The sequence below is a fragment of the Gopherus flavomarginatus genome, chromosome 2 (assembly GCF_025201925.1).
Source record: "Gopherus flavomarginatus isolate rGopFla2 chromosome 2, rGopFla2.mat.asm, whole genome shotgun sequence".
NCBI lineage: Eukaryota > Metazoa > Chordata > Testudines > Testudinidae > Gopherus > Gopherus flavomarginatus.
The window spans coordinates 235,141,607-235,169,531 of NC_066618.1; the positions used below are offsets into that span (position 1 = coordinate 235,141,607).

General features: G+C 40.4%; 1 protein-coding gene across 31 annotated transcripts in view; it reads right to left on the reverse strand.

Annotated features, from left to right (window-relative positions):
- The window catches only part of ASPH (aspartate beta-hydroxylase), a 201,058-nt gene that overhangs the window by 157,482 nt on the left and 15,651 nt on the right, over positions 1-27,925 (reverse strand). For 27 of the 31 annotated variants that reach the window (XR_007772620.1, XR_007772622.1, XR_007772621.1 and 24 more), the window contains 3 exons: positions 7,186-7,335; positions 6,636-6,680; positions 4,826-4,894 (listed from right to left, as the gene is read on the reverse strand). Coding sequence is in view for 24 of the 31 variants with exons in the window: in XM_050940774.1 (XP_050796731.1) it covers positions 4,826-4,894; positions 6,636-6,680; positions 7,186-7,335 (264 nt within the window). In the remaining 7 variants the exon portion in view is untranslated. Of the gene's footprint in view, positions 1-4,825; positions 4,895-6,635; positions 6,681-7,185; positions 7,336-11,790; positions 12,027-27,925 lie in introns of those variants that run through there. The other 4 variants (XM_050940775.1, XM_050940764.1, XM_050940765.1 and 1 more) reach the window with 3 other exon arrangements.

Genomic DNA, 27,925 nt, shown 5'->3' on the forward strand with positions numbered 1-27,925 from the left:
TCTGTCTGTCCTGTGTCCCCCCTGCTCTATGGAAGATGGGGTAAGCGGGATGCAGGAGCAGGGGTAGGGGGAGACACCTTGACATTAGCCCCCTTCTTCCCCCCTCCCCCCCATACAGCAAGCAGGAGTCTCTGGGAGCAGCTCCAAGGCAGAGGGCAGGAGCAGCACATGGCAGTGGGGGGAGGGATAGCTGCTTCACAGGGAACTTAGGGGAGTGGGGAGTTGATAGGGGGAGCTGATGGAGGAGTGCCAGTTCCACCCACCCACCAGCTAGCTGCAACGGGCTGCTCTTCCTGCAAGCAGTGGACAAAACAGGAGGCTGCCCAATGACTTTAAAAGGGAGAATTTCACAACTTTAAACAAGCGTGTTCCCTAATTGATCAGCAACTTAACATCAAAACGTAAACCGGGATGACTAAGTGAGGAGTTCTTGTATTTTTTTTTGTACTTGCTTGACAATTCCCCCTGCTGGCATGCTGAGGATACAACACAAGACATGATCCGATCCACAGGCACCAGAAATAAGTGTAGATTTTTTTTATTCTGTAGCTAAATTATGTCAAAAAAGTACATTTATTCATTTTAAAACAAAAACAGTATGAGCTGGGGCTGGCAGAGCAGTGGAGAGCTACTAAAAGAAATCAAAATGACAAGTGTACAGACTGTAAACTCTTTTGAGGTGACGACTTACTATGTTTGCAAAGTACCATGCACAATAGGAGCTTGATCTAAGTGGGGTCTCTCGGAGCTATAATACAAACAATGATTTTACATTTTTTGTATATAGAAACCACTGCTCTGGCTCTGTACTACTAGAAAGAAGCCAGCAATCAATATGTTCTAACAATAAAGGAAAAATACAAGAGATAACCAGGCAATTAGTGGTGAACTTGAAAAAGACTGCCAAAAGCACTTTTTTTTAGTCTTAAAATAAAAAAAAAATCCTAAAGCCAAGCTAATATACATTGCCTACATGAAAACCATCCTAGAGAAATCCTAAAGTGTCTGTCTTAGACCAAAAAAGGGAATAGATTTTTAAAAGGGTGCATAACATTACAAAGAAAAAATAGCAGGATTATAAAAGCTATTATCTATTCTTGATTACTTTGTTTACTGCATGGTTTGGCAACTTAAAACATGATGCTTTTCACTAATTTGTAAAAACAAAAAAAGATTGTAACACACATAGAGAAATCCAATAAAGATTTAAATTAGCCACACGTTTATTTACTCCAGCCCAAAATAATGCAGGAATTTTATATTTGCTTAAACTTTCAAAAATAAGTTTTGAGGACCAAAATTCTGCCTTCATTTACACCAGTGCAAATCCAATGCTTCATGCAGTAGTTGTAGGCCATCTCCAATATGTCTTTTTTATGCATCTTCCAAAGATCCCCAAAAATTTAAATCAATTCAGCCTGAAAATGAGGGCCTACAACTGATGGCATCAAAGAAGTATATACAGTTCAGGGACTGAACTTAAAAACCCAAATAGCTGTTTTGTTTGGGCAGAAAGATAAAAGTTCTCTGCTCACCCACACACTACTGCTTCATATGTATGAAGGGTATTATCCAAACACCCATCTTTGCTCTAACTGAAGTCAATAACTTCAACAAGAGGAGGAATAGAGTCCAAAATCAATACAAACTAAATTTAAGGTTAATACGGCAATCTCCTCATGTTCCAGTGTACATAAATATTGTAGCAGACGGTATATCAAATCAACTACTTATCACACCCCTGCAATAAAAACCTACACTCCTTTTGAGCCTTTTGAAAGCACACTGTTGATAAACACTTTACACTATTTAGAAAATGTAAACTGTATTTACAATTAAGTTAACTAAAACAAATTTTAAACCTCCTGCTAGCAGCTACAGTATTACTGGAAGTGGATGTTGGGGATTTTAAAGATCAGTGGTTTCTCTCCTGCTTTAAAGGCCAGTTAAAGAGCAGAAAAAAAATATATGGTTTATTACCATTAAATATTATGCAGTAAAGATCTTCTCATTATTAATACTATATTAAATTAGCACGGAAACAAACAAACAATCTCTTAATATTGTATTCCCACAGATATATGCACCACAAAAAGATATCCTTTGACAAAAAGAAAAAAAATTCTAATCAAAGTCACACAAGATACATAGTAAAATAGTCACAACAGGCAAGTGCTTAGATAGTTACACTCAAGCAGATGAAGTAGCCTTAATATACATGTTTCTTCATTAGCTTCACAGATTTAATTTTAGATAGCACGTTTCTTAGGACAGGGTCATGTCTTTTACTTGTCTTTAGAGCACTATGCATATATATGGTACTATACACATAATAACCTTCTATAAATAGATAAACAGAACAAAGTCCCTTGGCTACAATCCATTTCTTTCCTAAAATGTAACTGCAATTAAAATCATACTATGGACTCATCGCTTGACAAGTTTTACTTTTTAATTCCTAAAGTTTGTGTATTAATCAGCAACAGAACTTCTTAAAAACACCAATTATTTTTCCCCATCCTCCAGAACATATTATTGTAACCGTAAAATTATATTTCAAAACTGGTATTTAGAGGGGGGGGAAAAGTAACTACTCTGTGACGTTTTATAACAAATTTAAAGGAGACTATTTATGTTTTATGCACATGGGAATGTCAGTTTATTATAGAAACAGTGTCACATAACTGGCAGAATCCCCAGTCATATCAGGTTCTGTAAAAGTGGAGATGTATCAAAGAGCAACACATGTATCTTGCTACCAGCTCTGCAGCCAGAATGAGACTGGCATGAAAAGCAATAGTCAGAGTACTGTCCTATATATATACACACCAAGAAAAAATTCAGATTTGCAGAATGATTACGGGAAAAAACATGTTAGAGTTTATCATAAGTTGACAGAAAACAAGATAAAATACAAGCATGTGTAATGTTCAGTGACAGCTCCCAATCTGTAGCTCTACAGACACACAGAGCCCCCATAGTTATAGGGTTGATTAGAATTCTTCTTGCTCTGCCTGATCTTCAGCAGATCGAATGTAGCTCTGATCTCAGGAGTTCTCTCCCTATACAGAAGAGCTAAACAAATAGACTGAAGAACAAAGATGCTTGGCTTGGAGGCAGCACTAAATGGCCATCCAGAGAGTAGGCACAATGTCCTGATTCTACACTGGAAGTTTGCACTGAAGTGTGGCATCAACACATAACACAAGAAGTAGAGGTCACCAAATGAAATTAATAAGCAGCAGGTTTAAAAACAAAAGGAAGTATTTCTTCACACAACACACAGTCAACCTGTGTAACACTTTGCCAGAGGATGTTGTGAAAGCCAAGACTATAACTGGGTTCAAAAAAGAACTAGACAAATCATGGAGGATAGGTCCATCAATGGCTATTAGCCAGGGTGGGTAGGGATGGTGTCCCTAGCCTCTGCTTGCCAGAAGCTGGGAATGGGCAACAGGGGATGGATCACTTGATGATTGCCTATTCTGTTCATTCCCTCTAAAGCACCTTGCATTAGCCACTGTCGCAAGACAGTATACTGAGCTAGATGGACCTTTGGTCTGACCCAGTATGGCTGTTCTTATGTAATATTTTGCAATGATGCACCATCAAGATTCAAACAGTGAAGGTAATTTCAGGACATTGAATTGAAAATTTTTCAGTTACTCTTTCCAATTCCATTTGATGACAAAGTATGTCACCAGCTTTGTACACTGAGTAATAATTTTTCAAAGTTTCCTAATCAACAAGAACACAAATTATTTTCTCTTTAGTTTCAACAGTAAGGTGAGTTTGATATCAATATATTGCTCCGTATTTCCCTCTATTCAGGCTCCCTATCTACTTCTTTAGAAAGACTTTAACAATCAATGTTGTTATAATAGAGTGGAAGGGAATTGTGGGAGAGATTCAGAAAGATTTAGTTTGGACATCAGTCCAAACAGTGTATGTATTGTTTTTATTGGTAACATTTATATATGTCCCTAGAACTCTGAATGGCTTAATTTGAACAAAAGAAAAAACTAAAGTCAAAACCCAACATGGAAAGCCCAACATGGAACTTATTTTCCATATGAAATAACTTATGAAATAACTGTGCAAGTCTTGATCCAAGTTTGAGACATGGTGGTCCAGAGGTCTTAATGAATCTGATGTAGTGCATTGACATGAGTAGTATCTGAAGTTTATGTTTTAGAAATATCTCCCCTAAAATTCCAGGTGAGTACAAGAAAAGATATTCTCTAGCCACAAATGGAATAATGTTGGTGTGCTCCAGAGGAAGCCTAGACTAGGCTTTTTCTATATCAAACGGACAGTCAATGTTATGCAAGACCTTTGAAGGGCAAAGGATCTTTGGAGCTTTCATTATCCCTCTGAGGGACGACAGAAAATAAATGCAAAATGCTTATACTTTTAATGTATTGAAAGCATGTACATAATAATTAGTTATTTCTGCTACAACCTGATTTACAATGGACCTGAGATACGTTTGCAGAATGCTGTAATACTGTGAGCATTTGAAGTACTGGGTCATCTTACATAAAATAATCAATTAAAAAATTCTTGGTATAGTGATAAATGAATACTTTGAGGCCTGATGATTTTAAAGTCAAGCAATGTGAGGTACTAAATAATTCTACCTACTTTGTAAAGGTATTAGGAGGAAAAAGGAGTTCCTACAATTTTCATGAAAAGAATTATATTCTTAGGGTATTTCTCAATTTAATCACTTAATGTCATAAACTAAGACAAAGCCATATGAAATACTGAAATCTGTATAACATAGCCTTCAGACTGTAATCCAAAAAGTTGTGTGTGTACTTGCCTAGCAAAACTTTGGCATCTTCCACATCAAAATCTCCATCTCCATCAGCATCATATATCCCAAGCTTGCCTAAAATGCAAAAAAGAAGGGATAAGGATGAAGGACTTGAGTAAAATGCTTCCAAAGTAATATGTTCAACGTGTGTTCATTATATACAGATGGTTGTAAATATATTTATATATTAATATTAATAATTTAGCCTCTCTCTGTCTAACTCAATTTTAGGTCACGCAGAAAACAGCAAAACCATACTGAGTACAACACATTCTCTAAATATGATTCTTACTGGAGTATAAGTCGATATCTATTTCAATGCATAATTTCTTTAGCCTGTCACACACAATAGCAAGTATATAATTCAATTAGAAATTGTGCACTTTATCTAAATGTACTAAATTCAAAGCTAGCCGTGTAACGAGCAATTTACAATGGACCTGAGATACGTTTGCAGAATGCTGTAATACTGTGAGCATTTGAAGTACTGGGTCATCTTACATAAAATAATCAATTTAAAAAATTCTTGGTATAGTGATAAATGAATACTTTGAGGCCTGATGATTTTAAAGTCAAGCAATGTGAGGTACTAAATAATTCTACCTACTTTGTAAAGCTATTAGGAGGAAAAAGGAGTTCCTACAAAATCAACCAAATTTATGCAATCATATAATCACCATTTCTTTTTTCTTTCTTCATACTGACTGCTATTCTAGACACTTCCCATATTTAAAAATGTTATTGGACAGTTAAAATTATGGTAGACTGGTTTCAGTATTGGGTTAATAGAACAGACGCAGCCTATATCCCACAAAAAGTGGGAAAGAATTCACAGACATTTCGCCAATGCCTGCATAAGTTTACTATAGCTAAGAAATTAATCATCATCCAGGGCTTCTCATCATCACTAGTCATGAGCCCTGGTATACATGGATAAGCAAAAGCAACATGTCATAAATGGTAGCTGCCTTAATCAGTAAGGATTTTTAATACATGATCAAAACATTAGAGGTCTTGCTTTTCTTTTATTTCAGCCATAGTAGCTCTAGCAGCCATAGAGTTAACACTCAGGGGAATGTAGTCTCTTTTAGAAAATAAAGTATTACCTAAAACTATGTCAGCTAAAAGTAGATGTTTCCTGGGATCAACAAATGAATTAGTAGGTCATTTAATGCTTAATTAGTTTTCGATATATCTCAATATCATGGCAAAACTCAAGCCTGACTCACAATGCTGTAAGATCATGGGGACGAGTTGTAAAATTTAGAGGTTCTTACAGCTTATCAGTTTATCGTGAGCATGCCATTGCTTTTTTCCCTTGAGGAAAGAACTATCACCAACCACTAAAACTGTGGCAAAATTTCTACAAAAAACAAAAACAAAAAAATGTTAACCACTATTTTCCTGTTCTCCACAAAAACAATCCTACAGAAAATATTTTAATAAACTAAAATACAGTTTAGAAAATAAGACAGTTTGGTGGAAGCTGAATTCCAGGAACAGGTTCAGAGTAGACTAAGTAAACCATCACTATTCTGTTGCACCAATGAAATTGAAATTATTGCTGTTGATTTTCAGGTTAAAGTACATTGTTAGAAATTCTGTAACATTCAGCTAGTAAAGAAGAATTGCATTTTCTCCAAGAATAGGAAGAAACGTTAGAAATAATAGAATGCTGAAGTTTTTCATTTGAATGATGACTGAAAGAAAGAAACAATTTTTTTTAAAAGTTAAAATAAAGGGTAAAGCAGAATACGATTAGCATAAGATTTTAATCCCAGGGAGAGTGAAGGAAATTTGTTTCCCAATAGCCTACCTTGCAGTACCTCTGACAAGTTATAACGGAAGTCCTTTGCTTTGGCTGCATGCATGGTAAAAATACAAAAAACATTATTTGCATCATCAGACCCTGATCAGGTTTTAAATCAGATGCTTGAACCTTACAGTTCAAGTATAATATTCTCCTAGATTCACCTGCATCAAAGATCAAGGACAAACTAACAAAGCATCTGCATGTGTAATGTCAGGTGAACACTATTTCTTAGTGCCTAACAAATATGAAGTTTTGTTGTTGTTTTTTTAAACACTATTGGAACTGTGAATTTTAAACATTATACACAAAGCACAGTATGTATCCTATCATACCGGGAGTTCACTGACATTTATCTTGTAAAAATAATACACTTGCAAATGTATGTGCAATAGTTAATTTACAAATTGGTGATGCGCTCCCATCTATCTGAAGGCAAGATTAAATTAGTCTTTCTTCCTGAAATTGGAAAATGCTTCTATTAAATGAATGAAGATACACGTAGCACATTTTCTGATGTACTAAATTATACATATTAAGACATGAAAGTTCTTACCTAGAACTTCTTCATAATCTACAAGTTCAAACCAAACAACTGCTACTGATGTCCAAACTCCCAGCAGTGCTATTACCATAAACCAGGTGAAAAATGAGCTTCTAGAGAGGCCTTCTTTCTTCCCATTCTTGTTTCCTCCATGCTTTGTCTCTGTTAAAGAAAGATGTGTAAACATGGAAACTGGATTACTATTAGAAGGCATAATATTTTATTATAAAAGTATGCATGTTTTTTATACACTGTGCAAGTAAAACTATTTTAGAATGATGTTTCACTAGTACAAAGTGCTCAATAACCTTTGTACGGCCGTTTACACTATAAGCACTACAGCTGCAGCTATGCCACTATAGCATTACAATGTAGACATTTCCGACAGCAACAGAAAGGGTTTTTCCCCAATCACTGTACTAAATCCACCCCCTGGAAAGGCAGTAGCTAGGTTGACAGAAAAATTCATCTGTTGACCTCGCAGTTTTCTGGGCTCAGTACCAGGGCTTAAGTGGTCTTAACCCCAAAAGTGACATTGATAGTTTAACATAAGTTTTAGACCAGGTTTAAGTTACTTTCACTACTATTATCTCCTTTATTATTAGTAGTAATTGTAATAGACATCCAGGGTTTGCATATGCAGGCAAAAAAAGTGTGTTTTTTAAATGAGTGAAGCTAACGTGATTGAATATGCACCCCCTTAATGCCAGCATATACACAGTTGAAATCCTTTTAGATGGTTTAAATTGGTTGTATTATTTCCTAGGTTCCCACCAAAGTGACAATATGACCAGATCGAAGGATCTAAGAATGTTAAATCAGATCTACACTGGTTTAAAGGGGATCTTCAATCTAGTTAAGATAAATTGACTGAGGTAACATTTTAAAAAAAACACACCCCATCATCACGTGTGTAGATGGAGCTCAAATGCTAGAACATATTACAGGTTTTGATCTGGAACTCAGACACCTTGTTGCTCCTGTCTCTACTACTCAAAAAGGAAGAGGCAAATGATGGATTTTATCCATTTGCCAAAAGTTTCTAAAGCCTTCATGTTAAAAACAGAGTTAGTGTATTATGTACCCAACTCAAAGGGCTAAACTGTAAAATTACAATCTGGTAAGAGCTTTCCTTTATTAAGGGCAGAGAAAGAAATGTGACTTAGAGCATCAAAATTTCTCCCCTGCTTCCCCCTTGCTCTAGGGAAAAGGTTACTTCAAACGTGTTCATACAGCAGTTTACTCCCTGCTGTGTACCTAGCCAACAATTCGTGCTGGCAAATGATGGTAGACCCAGTGCTATTCCTACTCCCCACCCACTTGCTCACAGAAGTATCAAACAGATAGTCCCTGCTCTCCAGTCTTAATCTTGCAGACACAATCTAAGCAAGAGAACAACCTACTCCTTGCATTGCTGAGTTAAGACTTGGTTAATGCAGGCTTAAAGAGTAATTACAGACCTTAATGTATCCAGAGCACAAATATTTGAAACTGAAGACAGTATTTCAGCTAACATGCTAATCAGAAGTAATTTAGGCATAAATTAATGGAAGGAGTAGGTCACTTCCATGAAGGAAGCTAGAACCTCCTAAAACTGAATATGCCTTAACACAGATTTAAACCCTTTTGGGAGGCCTCATAAAAAGTGCCACTCAACAACCCAAGATCCTACTTTGAATCAATCAGCCCATTCAAGGACTCAATTTCTGCCAAAAATGGTTAAAAGTAAAGCATTTGGGGGTGGGGAATCAACCTGGATAAAAGTACTGAGGAGGAACTCCAATACTGACTAACCAAAGTTCAATTTTTCTGTGGAAGAGAAAGCATAGCTAGCAGACTTCTCAGAACAACTCCAGAAAAATGACTATTTGAAGCTAAACATGTTAAAGGTTAAAACAGTTAACCGGTAAGCAATAGCCTATCATTAACTGACCTTAAATCGCTAACCTCTGCCCCTGCCGCACCAGGTCAGCCAGAGGGACCCCCAGACCCCGCTGTGCCAAGCCAGCTGGAGGGACCTTGGTTAACAGTTAACTGGTTAAAGGATATAATTTAAACTGGTTAACTTTATTAACTGATAGTTACATCCCTATTTGAAGCAACATCCATTAACAGCTTTCATTCATCTGAACTATGGTCCTGAAAGCACAGAATTCATCAATGCACTTGATGTATTTGGAGAATATCTTAAACCTTCAAGGTGTTTCTTGGAGACATTAAAGTTACAATGAAAAAAAATCCAGCTAAAAATAAGAAAGCTCAAAATTTTTTTTAAAAGTCAAAATACCAAAATAGATGAACATTTTTTTTTACAAGAACACACACCACATTATAAACAAACAAAATGAATAAGAACAGAATAATCAAATTTTTTCCTGGATTTTCTCACAGGTGAAGGGAGTCGGCCAATACGATTAATTAGAAGGAAAAGGAACTAGTGATTATTTAGATGTGTAACATGCATGCACTTCAAGCCCACTGGGGAAAAGTAAAAACTTTACAAAAACGGGTATTATAATCAAACAATACAGCAGCTAAGTTACTGTAATAGCTCAACTTTTCAAAGGTTGCCAGACAATACAGTTAACCCAAATAGTTTAGGACAAATCTTTGCTGAATTAAAAAGATATGTTATGCATTTTTCAAATACAAAGAATATTTAAGCATCATTAATGTACTGTGATTAAGATTTGTGTTTAATATCAGTATTATCATATTAAGTCTAATCAAATATTTGTTTGCCATCTTTAGTAGGATTAATTAGGCAAAACTAGACCTAAATGATCACAAGTTATCTCTCACACTAAAAGGTAGTAGCCCTAGATAAAGGTAGAGGAAGTAAGGATAGTGGTGGCCTCTTTAGCTGACTTACATGACAGAGTGACAGGGGACGGAGGGGAAGTCAGGGCAGAAGGGCTTCCAGTCCCTCCTTGTTGTCAGGATCACAAACATACTAAGCTAACCCTTCACCATATTCATGGTGTTATATGCAGAGTAAAGACAGTCCCAAAAATAGCTGCCTTAGCTCAGTTGTTATTGATGCAATATTTATAGTGGAAAAAAATCTATTTAATATTGATCCTAGAAGCACAGATTATAAAAAAAAAAAAATCAAGTATAGAATTCTGTTTCTTTGACATTCTAACCATAACATTCCCCTAGTATGGTGTTTCCAATAATCTTTAGAAAAAGATTAAGACAGTTTAACCTCATGCTTGGACACATGAGTAAAGTTCAATACACTAGTGATTACAGGTTAAATTCACAAGGGAAGGTTACAGGCAAAGATAAATGACGTGTTGTAATATATTCAGCAAATATTACAAATCACATAAAAATGCCCTGGCTAAGAAGTTACTGAATGTTTACAGAGAGCATAGATAAATACGCCATTTTATAAGCACATCCAGCTCTTACAAGAACATAAATCTCAACTATGTTTCATAAGAGTTTATATTAAATGGGTGTTTTAAAAGAAGTCTGTGACAAAGATCTTATATTGTATTATTAAAGAAAACTATTTGTATTTGCATAAGCAAATACAGCATGATTCTATTTTACACATCTATACTCTTTTCCTGCGTGGCATTTTCTTTACCACTATTTGTCTCTGGAAAAAGGACTGTGTACCACAGAGCAACAAGACAGGACGTCTAAATAATACAGTTTTTTTTAATTAAATAAGTAACCTAATATTACTGCTGCACACTTCCATTTCTAAAATAGTTTTATCCAAGTCTCGCAGAATCAGGTCCTACAACACAGACATCATCTGTTACAAGTGTAGCTTCAATTTGCAAGCTTTGACTCCCAACTTCTAAGTGCTTTGAACAATTTTGCTATAGGGAACTCAAACAAAAACAGACCTGCTCTACTTGCAACAATTTTTTTTTTAAAGCAAATGTTAAATTAGTCACCATAAGATTCATTCACCATTCTCACAGGCAAACATACATAGAAAGAGTCACAGCTAAACGCTAACTAACCATTAAGGAATACTAACTCTGGATTTGAACTCATTCCAGGATGTTAATTCAACTTTGAAGTCCTTTCTCTGCACATATCAGCTATGTAGAAAGTAGGTCAGTTTCCATATCTGGAAAGCCTTTGCTTACCCTGCCATATGTCTTTATACAGATATCATAAGTGTCTTGAACTGCATAATACTCTTCAACAACAAATATTAAGCTATTGGTTATGACTGGTTTCTATGAATAAAGAGGTTATGTGGGAACAAATATCTTCATTTACCTATGGTTCTTAATATGCTCAGAAATTTGCTCTACTTCAAATAAATAAGTAAATAAAAAACAAACAAACAAAACAGCATGTTCAAGTGCAACCTTCCCATTTCAATAGGAATACTCAACTTATTTTTTTAGCATAGTATGACTGACCACCTGCCATAAAACCTAGGAAAAAAGATCTCTACTTCAGAATTCATTTAAAATAGCAAAAATAAAACAGTTTGCGATGGAGAGCAAAATAGTAAACTGAATCCAAAGCACCCACATACTACAATAAGCCGGTTATTCTGTTGAGCACAAAAAACAGACACAGCCAAAGGACAATTATGCATTTTTTTTGGTTAGTTTCTGTCAAAGGTTAGAATTATACCTGAATCTTCAGCCATGGCATTAGTGTCCCTTATCCATGGATAAAATAAGTATACTGGAGTCCAAAATCAACATCCAAGAGGAATAAGGAACGAGTTACCCTCAATCTAGTCTTGCAACAGTGGCGCACACACACAAAAAAGTTTAATAAAGCTAACTCAGCTAGAACCTGAAACTGGACCTGACTGCAAACTCTTCTCCAAAGCTATTTTTAGAGCAATCTTCACAAGCTACAGGCTTTTAAGCACTCATAAGGAAATCCAGTGCTGGCGACAATCAAATTTACTCCTCCTCTTAACAAAGCATTCTGGATAGTTGGTCCTTTCTCCTCCCTTAATCCCTAAACACCAAACATACCAGGCAAATGAAACAGAACAAACTGTGCTGCTGTATTTTTTGTAGTAAGTCATGCCTCAATGCCCAAGTTGTAAGGGCATTAGATCCAGCAGTATAAACTAAAACAAAAAAGTCTGAACCCAGAATCTGTCTGTGCAGCATTTTTCAAGCTAGCCTTCACCCAAGAAACTTACTTTGTGTTGGCACATACACTTTTTCCTAACATCCTGAGTAGTTTACTTGAAACTTGTTGCTGGCTACATTAAGGATAAAACACAGCTAAAAAACTACAAATGAAAAAATCTCTTAAACATGACTACTAAGAACCTCCAGGAATTCATATTTATTCTCTGAGTATTTCAACTGCACCTCAACTTTGCCTCTAGCATTCTTAAATTGGGTCAGGGCTAGTGGCCATTTTGCATTAGCAAAAAAGAATGAAGATTGACTTCAGTTCCAAAATGACTTCTCAAACTCAGCAGCACGCACGCACGCACACACGCATGCACACACACACAGTTGTTAGTTTTTTTTAAACTTATTAAATGAGCATTTTCCTACAAAGCCCATGTTGATTTTACCAAGGGTAACCACATCATCTCTCTAGAACAGGGGGCTCAAACACATGGCCCACGGGGCCATTTCCTGCAGCCCACCAAGCAGTCCGCGCTGCTCCCTGAAGCAGCTGGTATCACATCCCTGCGGCGGGAGGGGGGGGAACCGCGGCCAATGGGAGCTTCAGGGGAGGTATCTGGAGGCGCGTCAAGCAACACGCGGAGCCCTGCGTCCCCCTCCCCCAGGGACATGGTTCCAGCTACTTCCCAGAGGGTCCCTGGCTGGCTGCCGGCCCCGGTGTGCGTCGCTGCCACCCCAGAGCCTGAAGCCCTCCAACACCCTGCCCCCCAACTCCCTGCCTTGAGCCCCCTGCCTGCATCCCACACCCCTGCCCTAAGCTCCCTGCCTGCACCCCGCATCTCACACCCCAACCCCGTGCCCCGAGCCCTCTGCTGCATCCCACACCCTTCTGCACCCCAACTCCCTCTCTGCTCCTCAACCCCCTGCTGCACCCCACACCCCAACCCCATAACCTGAGCCCGCTGCCTGCACCTCAACTCCCTGCCCAGAGCCCCCTGCTGCACCCCACACCCATGCCCTGAGCCCCCTACTGTATTCCCACACCTCTTCTGCACCCCAATCCCCTGCCCTGAGCCCCCTGCCTGAACCCGAAACCCAACCTGCTGGTGCACCCAAACTCCCTGCCCTGAGCCCCGTGTCGCATCCCACAACCCTCCTGCAGCCCAACTCCCTACCCTGAGCCCCCTGCTGCACCCCACACCCCAACTCCCTGCCCTGAGCCCCCTGCTGCATCCCATACCTCCTGCTGCACCTCAACTCCCTGCCCTGAGCCCCTGCCACACCCCTCATGCACATTCTGGGGGCAGGGAGGAGACGGAGCTGGGGTGGGGACTCAGGAAAGGGGTAGGAATAGGGGCAAGGAAGGGATGAGAAGAGGAGGGGCCTCATGGAAGGGGTGGAGTGGGGGCAGGGCTGGAGGCAGCGAGGGGGGTTGTGTCAGTGATGCAGCCCTTGGGCCAATGAACTAGCCCTCATGTGGCCCTCATGGTCATTTGAGTTTGAGACCCCTGCTCTAGAAGCATAATATTTCTAAAATAATGTGGCATAATCAAATATAGAGGCACCCTTCACCTTCTTTCCGGTTCTGAAAACCTGCACACAACTGTTATCATTTAAAACTAAACCGATTCAGTGGTAACCAACATCCACAGTGATGCTCGGATAGAAAAATTAGATAATTGTGACAATGCTACATTCTGCATATTTAATCCTTAATGTCCTTCATCCTCAAAAGCTCTCTTTAGGTCACAATGCCTTCCCTATGCTGAGAAAACAAGGCAAGTAATTTACCAACAACAGTACTATACTATAGACAGGGATATGGCCATTTACTTTTTAAAATCACCAAATATGGCAATAAGCTCTTGATTTGTAAATTCCTTGTGGGAGGAAATCTAATACAAAAGCTTTGTTGGGTGAATGGGGGCTCCCACTCCAAGGTTTTGCTGGTGGCCGCTCTGACAATTGTTCCTAAAATACTTGACTAACTTTAGGAAAAACAAATAAATATGTTCATATACAGGTCCAAATCAGTGTAATTTATTTATGTATGGTTTTTTGCCAACTCAATAATAAAAACAACACACAGTTGTCTGCATTCTTTACTGAATCGAAACAGAATGGAAACACAAATGCAGTGCTTTGCATGTTCTTATGTTTTTTGCTTGCTTTTTTTTTTTAATAGTGACTTGCTAGCTAGTGAGTCTGTTTCTATTAAAAGTGATATTTCTCTGTTAATATCACTTTTCATACCAGCAGTCTTGCTAGCTAGGAGGCAGTGAAAAGTGATATTAACAAACATGTGAAAAGTGATATTTGTAACAGGCTTGTTCAGCCCTGGTAAACTGGAGGACAAATTTAAGCCTTGGATTGGGAGGTGGGTAGGGAAGCAGAGTGGGCCAGAGGAGGCAGCAGGGGCCAGAGGCGATGAGGTGGTGACCCTGGACAGGGCCAGAGCCCAAAACCCTGCAGCCATAGAATGGAGCCTGTTGCTGCATGGCCAGAGAACAGAGCCCGCCACCCCAGAGCTGAACCCAGAAGCCTGAACCTCACCACTCCTGGGAAGGTGGGGAACTCTTCACAGATGTTTGGCATTTGTGGCTCCGCTGCTTCCCCCCCGCCCTCTCCCCACGCCTCAATCACTGTCCAAGAGGCTGTGGCCGCATCTGAGAAACACTGAATCATAGTGTATGTTTATAGTTGTCAAAACAGCATTTTCAGCTATCCGTGTGAGATAGACTATACACAGTAATTACCTTAACTGGTCCCCATTATATGGCCACTGTCTCCACCACCTATTCTGTCTCTTTTCTCTATTATCTGAATTCCCTTCCTATTTTGAATCACAAGTTGTATTCAGTGAGCACTGCCAAGTCAGAGTAGATGCAAAGATTTTAAAATTTGTGTTTGGTTATGCCTTCTTTAACAAAAATAAGGGGCTTTGAAGAAATTTATAGTTGGTGGATGATCTGATTTTTAAAATTAGTTGATTATGGTTTCTCTACACGTATTTAAAAACCTTTTCCTGAATTACTATTATCATTTAATAAGCGGTATCTCCCATTAACACCTTATTTTCCTCTCTAATGTTGTGAATTATTTGCAATTGTATTTTAGGAATTACGGTTTATCATCAATAAAAGTAGAGTAAGTATGTTTATATTCTGCAAGGCAGTAATACCATATTTGCAAAGATGCCTACAGTAAAAACAATGTTATCCAGAACTTTACCAACCAGAAAGCTCTAGTAACTGGCATTTCCCTCCCATGCCCCACACCCCCTTCTGAGCCTCAGAGAACCAAGGGCTTTCAGCAGGGAGCCTAGACTTTCTTGTGCCCTCTCCCATCACAGGATTTACCCTGCCAACCCCTGGCTCACCCCAACCTTCTACCCTTCCTTAGAGTTGCATACTATGATTTCATGATCACTTTCACTCAAGCTTCCTTCTACTTTCAAATTCTCAATGAGTTCCTCCCTATCTGTTAAAATCAAGTCTAGAACAGCTTCCCCCCTAGTAGCTTTTTCGACCTTCTGAAATAAAAAGTTGTCTGCAATGCAGTCCAGGAACTTATTGGATAGTCTGTGCCCCGCAGTGTTATTTTCCCAACATATATCTGGATAGTTGAAGTCCCCCATCACCACCAAATCTTGGGCTTTGGATGATTTTGTTAGTTGTTTAAAAAAAATTATTTTGCCTTCTGCAGGAAATTTCTGAATGTATACTTTTTGTTCTAAAGCAGGATTCCCCCCACCCCATTTTGGAACTTCCTGCAGAATGGAGAATCCAGATTTCAACCAGCTCTACCTAAAACCAAGATTGGGACCATGTCATATGAGAGGCTGTACAAACAGCAAAAAAAAATAATCACTACCCTATAGTCTAATTACAGACTGTATGCAAGAGTGACTGTAAAACACACACAAAGGGCAGTTAAGAGAGGACAGCAAAAGACCCTGAAGGTGAAAGTGGAAGTCTGAATTTGATAAAATGATGCAGAAGGAGCCATGGTAAAGGTTCTAATGAGAAAATGACATTCAGAATGTACAAGGAAGAGAATCATTAATGCTGTATTTTGCAAGGGGGAATGTGGCATCATAGAAATCAGTAAGGAGGATACGGTAATCCAAAAGTGATATGAAGACTTGGACAAGTGTTTGAGCTGCGTGGACAGATTTAACATTGGTACTGATTACCTGTTTCCAATAATTACATAGAATGAGACCATTAACTTAAGTTTAGGATAAGTGAAGGTCATTTATTACAACTTCCATTATGTTTCTAGGATTTAAAAAAAATAAAATCGGTGATCAGTCCAGACTAGTTAATGTTGAACAAACAAGTTTCTTTCTTTCTTCCCACTAAAATGCATATGTCTTGTTACAGAAACTATAAAGTTAATTCAGTTAAAAAAAAGCTATTGATGAAAGTCAGTATAAAAAGAGGATTACATAATACTTTTTCACTGAAGCAAACAGTTTTGAAAAATATTTTCATCATATGATGTTGGACAGTTCTATAAGATTTAGCCAAGGTAATCTATTTTACATTAAAAAACAGCACAAAAGTAGATACTGCTTGCATATGCAGTGACTGAACTACTAGTGTTAAGTTCTTACTTTTCTAATGATGTTTTGGAGATTTGTTGAGTGCCAGCATTGCTCTGTTGATAACATTCTCCTCTAGCAGAAAGTTATGCAAGGGTAAGCAGCGCAAGTCAGCATGCTAGAAGAGTATACGGCACTATGGAGGAGGCTCCATCCTTAAGCTGTTCCTTTCTAGATTTTGTAATGTTAGAGATTTATAAAAAAAATAAATAGAATTTTCATCAAGTATATATAAATATTTTTTCTTGGGTATTAACCATTAGGCTTTCAGCATTAACTTTGTTAATGGGGGAAGAGGGACAGTTTAAAAAAAAAGGTAGAACTTGTATTGCAGATTCAAAATTTCAAATGAATACATCTAACTTATCAAAATATTCTTAAACCTGTTCCTTATTCCAACTTGTGTTCCTTTCACCTTGTTGTTAAAACTGTGTGAAACACCTGATCAGCATTAATCTTTTTAGTGAAGACTGAAGTAAAACAGGCATTAAACATCTCAGCCGTCTTGATATTATTAATTATTAGCTCTCCTTCCTTGCTCAGTAGTGGACCTACAATTTCCGTGTTTTTCCCTTGTTTCTAATTTATTTAATAGAACTTCTTACTGTCTTTTCCTTGGTGCAACTCATTTTCTGCCTTAGCCTTTCTGATTTTTTCCTAACATGCTTATGCTATTTCCTTTGTAAGCCTCCTCAGCAATCTGTCCATGTTCGCACTTTTTGTCGGATTCCATACGATTTTCAGGTTCCTAAAGGGTTCCTGATGAGGCCATATTGGCCCCTTACTATTCTTCCCATCTTTCCTTCAAATTCAGTTTGAAATTGTGCCTTTAATATTATCTCAGAAGATGCCAGTGCTCAGCTCCTTTTCCCCCCCTTAGATTTTCTTCCCTGCACTGATAGTTTCTGGTCACCAGAGCCATGAAGATGTTAAAACTAGTAGATCTCATGCTCTCATACCTAGTTTTTACTTATTGATTAGAAGAAGGCAAAAATACCTTTCCTGTTTTTTCAATTACCTATCAGTTTCTTAACTCTGAATGACCTTGTCAGTGAACTGAACTCATTGAATAAAAACTGAAATAAAGAAAATATTCTCTCTGCACCTGGAGGAGAGGCTGGTGCTGTCAAAAGTTGGTTTAGCTCTTCAAATTCTGGTCCCCGGAGCGTACACAGCAACATCCATTAGTTCAGTGCTTTGACTTTCTTTAAAAATTTCAGCCAGTGTACTACTTATTTGTTTAAATGCTTAATTTAAATGATTTTAATGGATCATAGTGAGTTTAGAGTAATATAGGCTATCAATTTCAAACTCAATTTTAATATATTTCTTTTTTAAAATATGCATTTAATTTTTTTAAAACCTGCTTTTTTTTAAGTTTTTCTTTTATCCACCCTAATTGCTTCATTATTAATGGTGGACTTTAACAGTGTTACATCTATCAAATTTTGAAAAAAAAAGTGTGCGCACACACACATAGTAGGTACACTTAAAATTGCTTTTCAATTCACAGACCAAAACAATTAAATCCTAAAGCATCACTTAAAGTTGTAAATACATAAGGAAGAGAAATATTAAATCTGTAGATCTTTAGTATCAGCAAGCCAGGAAATTATTCTAAGTCAAGTTGATAGATTTACAAAAAATGAGTATAACAATGCAGAATTAAGTTTATTAATTGTCTGTTACCCTACAGTAAAAGTCTGCTTCATAACAGAAACAGATCTAAGATACTATTTAAACTACTTTTGAATAGGACAACAAAAAAGTGTAAGAAACTGTGCGTACATATACACACAAGCTCTCTGTGATAGAACATTAAGGTTATAAGCTGCCTATCATGTTTCTAAGAGGTAGTTTGACACTCGTAGTTAATATTTTTCTAATAGAAGAAATGGTTACTTAATATAACTGGTTCTTCAAGATGTGATGCAGCCGTGTATTCCACCTAGGTGTATGCACACCCAGCGCACCAGAGCCAGACATATTACTTAACAGTACCCATAAAGGGGTGGCACACGCGTCTCCTACCTGTACTCCCTCCCCTGGCTACATAAGGTGGTGCTGCCCCAACCCTCCCTCAGTTCCTTCGCACCAAACAGCTGCCAAACACTGTTCTTCCTCCTCACTCAACCATGCAGCAGTTACGCCATGAAATATAGGTATCTGAGCTCAGGATGCAAGGTGTAGCCGTGATTCCAAATTAGTAGGTCGAGATGGAGAGGCAGCAGTATGGGAGGCTGAACAGACAGCAAGAGAAGAACAGAGAACCACCATTATCTCAGCCAGCCTTGAGTTTGAGTATGACCCAGGGAATGACCTGGACTGAGATAGAAAACCTTGGACTGGGAGCCTGGACTGAGGCCCTCTCAAGAGCAGAACCAATTACATTTCTTGTTGTCCCAGTGAATACGTGTCTTCAAGGACCTTCCATGACTTAGGAAAAAATACCTGGCAAGATGGTACATGAGATTATTCTGAAACCCAGTAAGTGAATGGCTATCAGAGTAATGTTCTCTTCTAGGCAGAGCAACCTGGAGTGTACTCCCCTGTTCACATAATACATCGCAGCGGTATTCTCAGTGAGTATGTGAACCACTGAGTCTTCAAGGCAGTGCCGAAAAAGGTGTGACATGCACTGCATATGGCCCGAAGCTCTAGCAAGCTGATATGTAGTAAGGCCCCCTGCTCCAACCCATCCCTGTACTTTCAGCGATACCAGGTGCCCCTCTCCCCTCCAATCCATTAGGGAGAGTCAGTAATAATCAACTTGGCTGGCAAGAGCCAAACAGAGCCTTGGTAAACATTCTGTGGATGTATCCACCATTGCAAGGCATCCAGGACCAGCGAACAGAGATGAACCAGCCTGTCTAGAGGATGAACAGTAGGACAGCAGACTGTCCTAAGCCATATTTGAAGGGGCGAATACACAATCTTGTACACTGGACCACCTGTGTGCAAATGGACATGTGGTCCAAGCACCTGAGAGACATCTAAACTGTTGTGGAGGCTGCAAACAGTCAGCAGAAATGCTCTTGATGAAATGAAATCTACTAGGGATGTAAATATCATTTAAAAAGTTAACTGTTTAAACTATTGAAAAATATTTAGTTGAAACAGTTAACCAATTAAAGGGCCAGCTGGCCAGCACAGGGCTGATCTGGACGGTTCTGGGGTTAACAATTAAGGCAGATTAACTGGTAACACTAATGCTTACTGGTTAGATTTTTAGGGATGTAAAATGTTAACAGTGTCCCAATGAATTCAGTTTTCTGAGTGGTAGCCAACATTGACTTTCCAGTGTTTAGGATGAGACCCTGATGGGTCAAACAAGTTCAGTGTGGTACCATCATGAGCAAGAACTTCCCCCCTGGATCTGCCAAGATGTGAATTCCCCTCCTTGTGAGATATGCCCAACAACCACCACACATTTAGTAAAAACTCTGGGGATGTTCCACCACAACAAACTCAAGGAACTTTCTCTGGCTAGGCAAAATCACCACATGAAAAGTAGGGGTTCAGAGCAGCAAACCCATTGTTTTGACACCATGCAAGTTCAATAGAGTGACCATTCAGAACCTCCCATATTGGATATATCTGTTGATGCTGCAAAGGTTGAGGGTGGGTCTTATGCCACCCTTGCATATGGATACTGGGAAGTACCTTCTCCACTGCTCCCAAAGTCAGAAGAAAAAGAGACCTGCTTGAGAAGCAATATCTCATGATAGGCGTCCCTAAAGAGAGACAGGGGAGGAAAGATGGGGAGGTGGTTTGAAGAGGAAATTGATAGCATAACTGATAAGATAGTGCTTAGGATCCAACCATTGGTGGTGAGGGAGCCTAAAGCATTGTGAAAGCAAGCCAGCCTTTCCCCAAAGGACACAGATGAGGTGAGAGAAGCAACAAATTACAACAGTGCTATGAACCAAGGAGTCAAAATGGGTGCTTGGACTATTCGAACCTTAAGCCCAACTGCTTTCTTCTATGAGATCTATCATTCTTTCTGGGGTAATCACATTGCCTCGGAGGAGGGAAAGGCTGTCCAAGCATGCACTGAGGATGATACTGCTGCCGCTGCTGTTGAACATCATAGTGGTGCCTCTGCACCGCCAGCACATACACTCTGAAGGACCAAATGATAGCCCTTGAAAGAGAGCAGAGTCTCATAAGTTTCACCTGAGAGCCGTTTTCGGCTGTCAAAGGGAAAATCTTCAATGGCTGCCTGGACATCGGGGCAATGCCAGAATTCCACAGACAGGAAGCCCCGGTCATGACAACTGCAGAGGCCATATCTAGTGTGGACTGCAAAGATGTCTTAGCTACCAAGCAACCCTCAGTGACAAATGCCCAAAACTCCTCTTGCAAAGCCTTAGGCAGCTGGTCTACAAACTCTGATCCAACTATCCAGTTGAAGTCATACTTGGATAGCAAGGCTTGCTGGTTAGCAATTCATATTTATAAGGAAGAGCTATAAATCTTTCCGCCCATGAGGTCCAACCACTCAGAGGTCCTATCCTTGGGGGTGAACGTGAACCAGCCCTGCTGGGCTCCATCATTCAATGTAGTTACAACTAGGAAATTTGAGGCCAGACAGCAGTAAAACTCCTCAAAAACTCTGTATGGAATGAAACAGTGCTTTTCCAAGCACTTAGCCACAAGTGGTACTGAAGCCAACGTGCATCACTGATAGGGAAGGCAACTCTACCAATTTGCGGATGTTCTCTTCCAAGAACTCTACCTGGATACAGACCGGAACAGCTATATGCTGCAATAAATCTTGGTATGTCTTAAAATCCTCTAGTACTGAAGGTAAGGACAAAAGAGGCAGCACATCATCATCTTAACTGCACCAAAGCTGGATTCTGTTCCAGAGCTCATGGATTCAGACGGGACAACTCTGGAGGCTCTGCAGGGAGCAGCACTGCCATGCCTGGCGTCAAGGTTCCTTCCCTACTCTGAACTTTAGGGTACAGATGTGAGGACCTGCATGGATACTGCTAAGCTTAATTACTAGCTTAGATCTGGTAATTCTGCCACCATCCAGAACTTTTAGTGTCTGGATCACTTCTTGTCCCCCTCAAAACCTTCCCCTCCCTGGGTTGCCTTGAAAGGCTTTACCAATTCCCTGGTGAACACAGATCCAAACCCCTTGGATCTTAAAACAAGGAGAAATTAACCATCCCCCTTCCTTTCCCCCCACCAATCCCTGGTGAGTCCAGATCCAATCCCCTTGGATCTTAAAACAAGGAAAAATCAATCAGGTTCTTAAAAAGAAAGCTTTTAATTAAAGAAAGAAAAGTAAAAACATCATCTCTGTAAAATCAGGATGGAAAATACTTGACAGGGCAATCAGATTTATATAGCCTAGAAGAACCCCCTCTAGCCTTAGGTTCAAATTTACAGCAAGCAGAGGTAAAATCCTCTCAGCAAAAAAGGTACATTTACAAGTTGAGAAAACAAAAATAAAACTAATCCGCCTTCCCTGGCTGTTACTTACAATTTTGAAACATGAGAGACTGATTCAGAAAGATTTGGAGAGCCTGGATTGACGTCTGGTCCCTCCTAGTCCCAAGAGCGAACAACACCCAAAACAAAGAGCACAAACAAAGACTTCCCTCCACCAAGATTTGAAAGTATCTTGTCCTCCCATTGGTCCTCTGGTCAGGTGTCAGCCAGGTTTACTGAGCTTCTTAACCCTTTACAGGTAAAAGAGGCATGAACCCGTAACTAGCTGTTTATGACACCAGGGCTTGTGGCAGATTTGTCAGCTGGGTTTCCAGAGATGACCATCTTGCCTTCCAGAAAGATGAAGAGTGGGACACCTGCGACTGAGGAGCGTCCCACAGATTCTATGGAGGCCGCTGATGTGGATACGGTATTGGTGGCCACTACACACCAGACAAGGTACCTCCAACCTGACCACAAGATGCATGCCAATCCTGGTACCTGTAACGGTCCATCAATAACACTCAATACGGGTCAGGTGACAGAGAGCGGAAGGAGGTCACCCAAATTCAGACACAGAGAAGTCTTGGGATCTCAGAGATAAGGGTGGAGAAAGACCAGAGGGAGTGCGTAGCAGGTCTGTCTCATCTGTCATCCAAAACAAGGCAGGAAGCAGTGCTGCTGATTGAAGTAGTATCATCAGTACTGAGTATGCTGATGTCAGAAGCAGCATTGGTCCTGAAGCAATCAGTGGTATGGGACTGTCTGTGGTACCAATATCGATGATGGTGAAAGTCAGCACAGAAGCATTTGCAGTGCCGACTGCAGCAAGGTTCCCCTGTGAAAGGGGAATACTGGGGAGCAGTACTAATAGACTGGGGAGCAGTACTAATAGACTAATAGTTCAGTGGCTCATTCAATTCACGGGGCTATAGCTGATGCAGCCTGGCAAAGTCCTGAATCAAAGCGATCAGAACCAGAAGGCAGAATAAGTGTGTAGCTATATGGTAAACCACCAAACATGGAAACTGTTGGTACTGGCATGTCCCTCATCAGTACCAGGCATCCACTGAGTTGAGAAGCTGGAACAAGAGTCGGTGGTACAGGGTTTCTAACCTCCCTACTTGGTACCAGTGAAGGGCTAAAGGGACCCACAACACCCTGCAAACCAGCACCAACTCCATGCCAGTCTATGCTTTTCTGGGGAGGCAGAAGAGTCACTCCATGACCAAGAGGAGTCTAATTGGGTCTTATGCAACCTTTTCCTCAGCACAGTTTATGGAAAACAGCTCCTGTTTCTTCAGAGAGGCACCCACTCCAAAATGTGAAGCAGCAGCACTCTCAGAGCTCAAGGGTAATCTCCAAACCAATGAGGGCTTTGGTACCAAAGCAGAATGCATGGCCTACCCAAGCAGGTGCTGCTTCAGATAAAGGTCCCGAGGCCACGAGAGTGTTTATTAAGCAATATGCAGATCACGCTAAGCTCCTTCACATGGACTGCACGTGGAGTTCGCTCCCCAAAACAAAGGACAATGTTTAAACCCCAGTGAAGGCATTACCAAGGGAAACTACTACAATTAACATTACTCTAAGGCCTGATCTACACTACGTGTTTAAACCGAATTTAGCAGCGTTAAACCAATCTAACCCTGCACCCGTCCATACAACGAGGCCCTTTATATCGATGTAAAGGGCTTTTTAAATTGGTTTCTGTACTCCTCCCCAATGAGAGAAGTAGCGCTGAAATCGGTATTGCCATATCGGGTTAGTGTGGCCGCAAATCAACGATATTGGCCTCCAGGCGGTATCCCACAGTGCACCATTGTGACCGCTCTGGAAAGCGATCTGAATTTGGATGCACTGGCCAGGTAGACAGGAAAAGCCCTGTGAACTTTTGAATTTCATTTCCTGTTTGCCCAGAGTGGAGCGCTGATCAGCACGGGTGGTGATGCAGTCCCAAATCCAAAAAGAGCTCCAGTATGGACCGTACGGGAGATACTGGATCTGATCGCTGTATGGGGAGACAAATCTGTTCTATCAGAGCTCCATTACAGAAGACGAAATCACAAAGCATTAGAAAAAATCTCCAGGCTATGATAGACAGAGGCCACAGCACAGTGCTGTGTGACAAGCGTAACGGAAAGCCAAAGAATCAAATGGACACTCATGGAGGGAGGGAGGGGGTACGGAGGACTCCAGCTATCCCACAGTCCCCAGCAGTCTCCAAAAAGCATTTGCATTCTTGGCTGAGTGCCCAATGCCTGTAGGGTCGAACACATTGTCCGGGGCGGTTCAGGATATATGTCATCATTTTACACCCTGCCCCCCCCATGGAAAGAAAAGGGGGAAAAAATGTTTCTCGCCTTTTTTCAATGTCACCCTATGTCTACTGCATGCTGCTGGCAGACGGGGTGCTGCAGTGCTGAACACCAGCATCCCCTTCCCGGTGGCAGACGGTACAATATGACTGCTATCCAGCAGCAGCAGCAGCAGCAGCCCGTGAGTCTCCTGGCTGGCCTCGGGGAGGTTGGCTGGGGGCGCCTGGGTAAAAATGGGAATGATTCCTGGCAGATGGTACAGAACGGCAGGTAACCGACTTCATCATAGCAACTGGAGGATGAGCTCCATCAGCCCTCCCTCTTTCATGTCTAAAGAAAAGATTCTGTACTGCCTGGACTATCATAGCAGTGGAAGACTTCCTCCCCCTCATTTTATCTCACTAAAAAGTCAGTGTTTTTTATTCCTGCATTCTTTATTACTTCATCACACAAATGAGGGGACACTACCACGGTAGCCCACGAGGGTTGGGGGAGGAGGGAAGCAACGGGTGAGGTTGTTGCAGAGGCACCCCCTAGAATGGCATGCAGCTCATCATTTCTGCGGGATCTCTGGGACTCTGACATGGAGCGGCTCTGCTCTCTGGTTTCTAGTACACTTGCCTCATATTCTAGGCAGGACTGACTATTTTTAGACAAAACAAAGAAGGGAATGACGTGGGGAGTCATTCCCATTTTTGTCCATGCGCCCCCAGCGAGGCCAGCCAGGAGCACCCATGACAGCAGCAGACGGTACAGAACGATTGATAAAGATCATCTCATCGCCAATTTACAATGGCATGGCAAACGGTGCAATAGGGATGGTAACCGTCTCTGCTACTTTGCAAAGGCAAATGAATGCTGCTGTGTAGCACTGCCGTACCGCGTCTGTCAGCAGCATCCAGTACACATACAGTGACAGTGATAAAAGGCAAAACGGGCTCCATGGTTGCCATGCTATGGCATCTGCCAGGGAATCCAGGGAAAAAGGGCGTGAAATGATTGTCTGCCGTTGCTTTCACGGAGGAAGTATTGAGTGACGACATTTACCCAGAATCACTCGCGACACTGTTTTTGCATTGGGATCTCAACCCAGAATTCCAATGGGTGGGGGAGACTGCAGAAACTATGGGATAGCTGTGGGACAGCTACCCACAGTGCAACGCTCCGGAAATCGACGCTAGCCTCGGTACATGGACGCACACCACTGAATTAATGTGCTTAGTGTGGCCACGTGCATTTGACTTTATACAATCTGTTTTACACAACCGGTTTATATAAAATCAGAATAAGCTCGTAGTGTAGACATGCCCTAACACTGAGTGTACTACTAACTATACACAATGGGGGAGTGGGGGAGAGAAACTGAACTAGTTGTGAGGTTTAGACCAAAGAACTCCACTTCGAGCCACGAGTAGTAAAAAGGAACTGAGAGTGCGCTGGGGTGGCGCTGCCTGATGGAGCCAGGAAGGGAATATGGCCATGATGTGCAAGTGACACCCCTCTACTTATAGGTAAATTTCTCCAGCTCCGGTGTACTGGTCATGCACATTCCCAAGTGGAATACGCAGCTGTATCTAAAAGTAGTAGTCATGATGTGTATCTGGTCGTATGTGGCTGATGAGTAGGGTTGGCTGGAATCTGGAATTTCCCTTCAGCAGGAAATTCTGAAAATATATTTTAAAAAAATTCTTTCTGCATCAGAACAAAATCCCAAATCTTCCAATGGAATGGGAATTAAGAATTTAAAAAATGCATATATCAAAATGAGGTTGAAGAGGATCGTTGAGCTGTCTGGAGACTCTGAGGCCCTGCTTCAGGTTCCCCAACTTGGAGAGTGGAACCTAGAAGCGCTGACTGCTATGGCTCATACAGGTCTCCAGGATTTCAGCTCTGTGGCAGCCCTCCCTGGACGGTTGCCACGAAACCTGCCTGCTTTCTATCAGAAGAGCTAACAAAACTGACACATTCCTGTAGACATTTTTCTACTCGCTCTAGTGATGTGGCTTCAGTCCCACACTGGGGAAATAATTAAGATGCCATGGGAATGGATGTGATATAAGTATATAGACTAAATATAAAAAGAGATACCATAAGCATAGAGATGTTCCTCATCTAAATGTAGAGGGCGCGCTGGGCACCTTAAATGGCAATTTCTAGTTACCAAGGATTTTAAGTTGTCAATTTCTGATTAACTAACACCATGATTCGAGGGAAAATATTTCCCTCTTTGTTCTACATTCACTTACTCTGTAGTGTACTTCCTATTATCATGTTTAGCTATATGTTTCAATTAAAAGTAAGGGAGAGCAGCTAGCTGAGATGTTCTTTTGCTAGACTGAATTTCTTCCATAGTTTGAAAAGAGAAAAAAAAAAGTTATCTAAAATGAAAAGGCATCTAAAGCTACACTTCAATTATCCCTGCACTATTTTGAAATCATAAAAGATTATAAAGACCACGGAGACATTCAAAAAGTGTTCTAAAAGCTTTTGTCAAAATTTCTGAAGTTAGGAACTTCAAGTTTGGCACTTCATTAAAGCAATCTGATTCTCAAAAACATTAAGCACCTGAAGCTCTTACTGAGTTCAGCTAGTTACGGAAATTAGAAGTCCAGATCTGGCTTCAAATGCCTCTACTTAGGTATCCAAACTTAAAATGACACCCTTAAGCATTCATCTGATCCATAATAGAAAGTGTATCACTTCTCTTCATTAGTCTTTAAAAGTTCATTTAATAGAAAATTTCCATGAGCAGATTTTCCAACTACTATCCACATCTTTTCACAGTACTAAGCATGGGAGATGGTATGGTAGATTTCAAGCTAGTTGTGGACCAGTAATCATGCTAATTTTGAATAACTAACTCAAATTCCTTTCTTCTCCCCTCAAAGCAAATCATCATCCTATATTTAAAAGAGCACTTACCGTATATACTCATTCATAAGCCGAATATTTTTGGTAAAAAAGTGATGCATCAAAGAGTAGGGGTTGGCTTATAAACAGGTTTACACCAAAATCTGATGATTTTAAACTCTATGGAATCATTGAATTGAATATCTAATACATTGTTGTTTTGTTTACCTGGAGCGTCTGCAGGCATGGAGCCACTCGGCTCCCTGTGGCGCCACTTCCCACAGCTCCCATTGGCTGGGAACAGCGAACCGCAGCCACAGGGAGCGGAAGTGCTCCGTGCCTGCAGATGTAAACAAAAGTAAACAAAATGTCCTGACCCGCCAGCGGCTTACCCTGACAGGCTAGGAGCCAAAGTTTTCCAACCCCTGAAATATAGGGTCGACTTA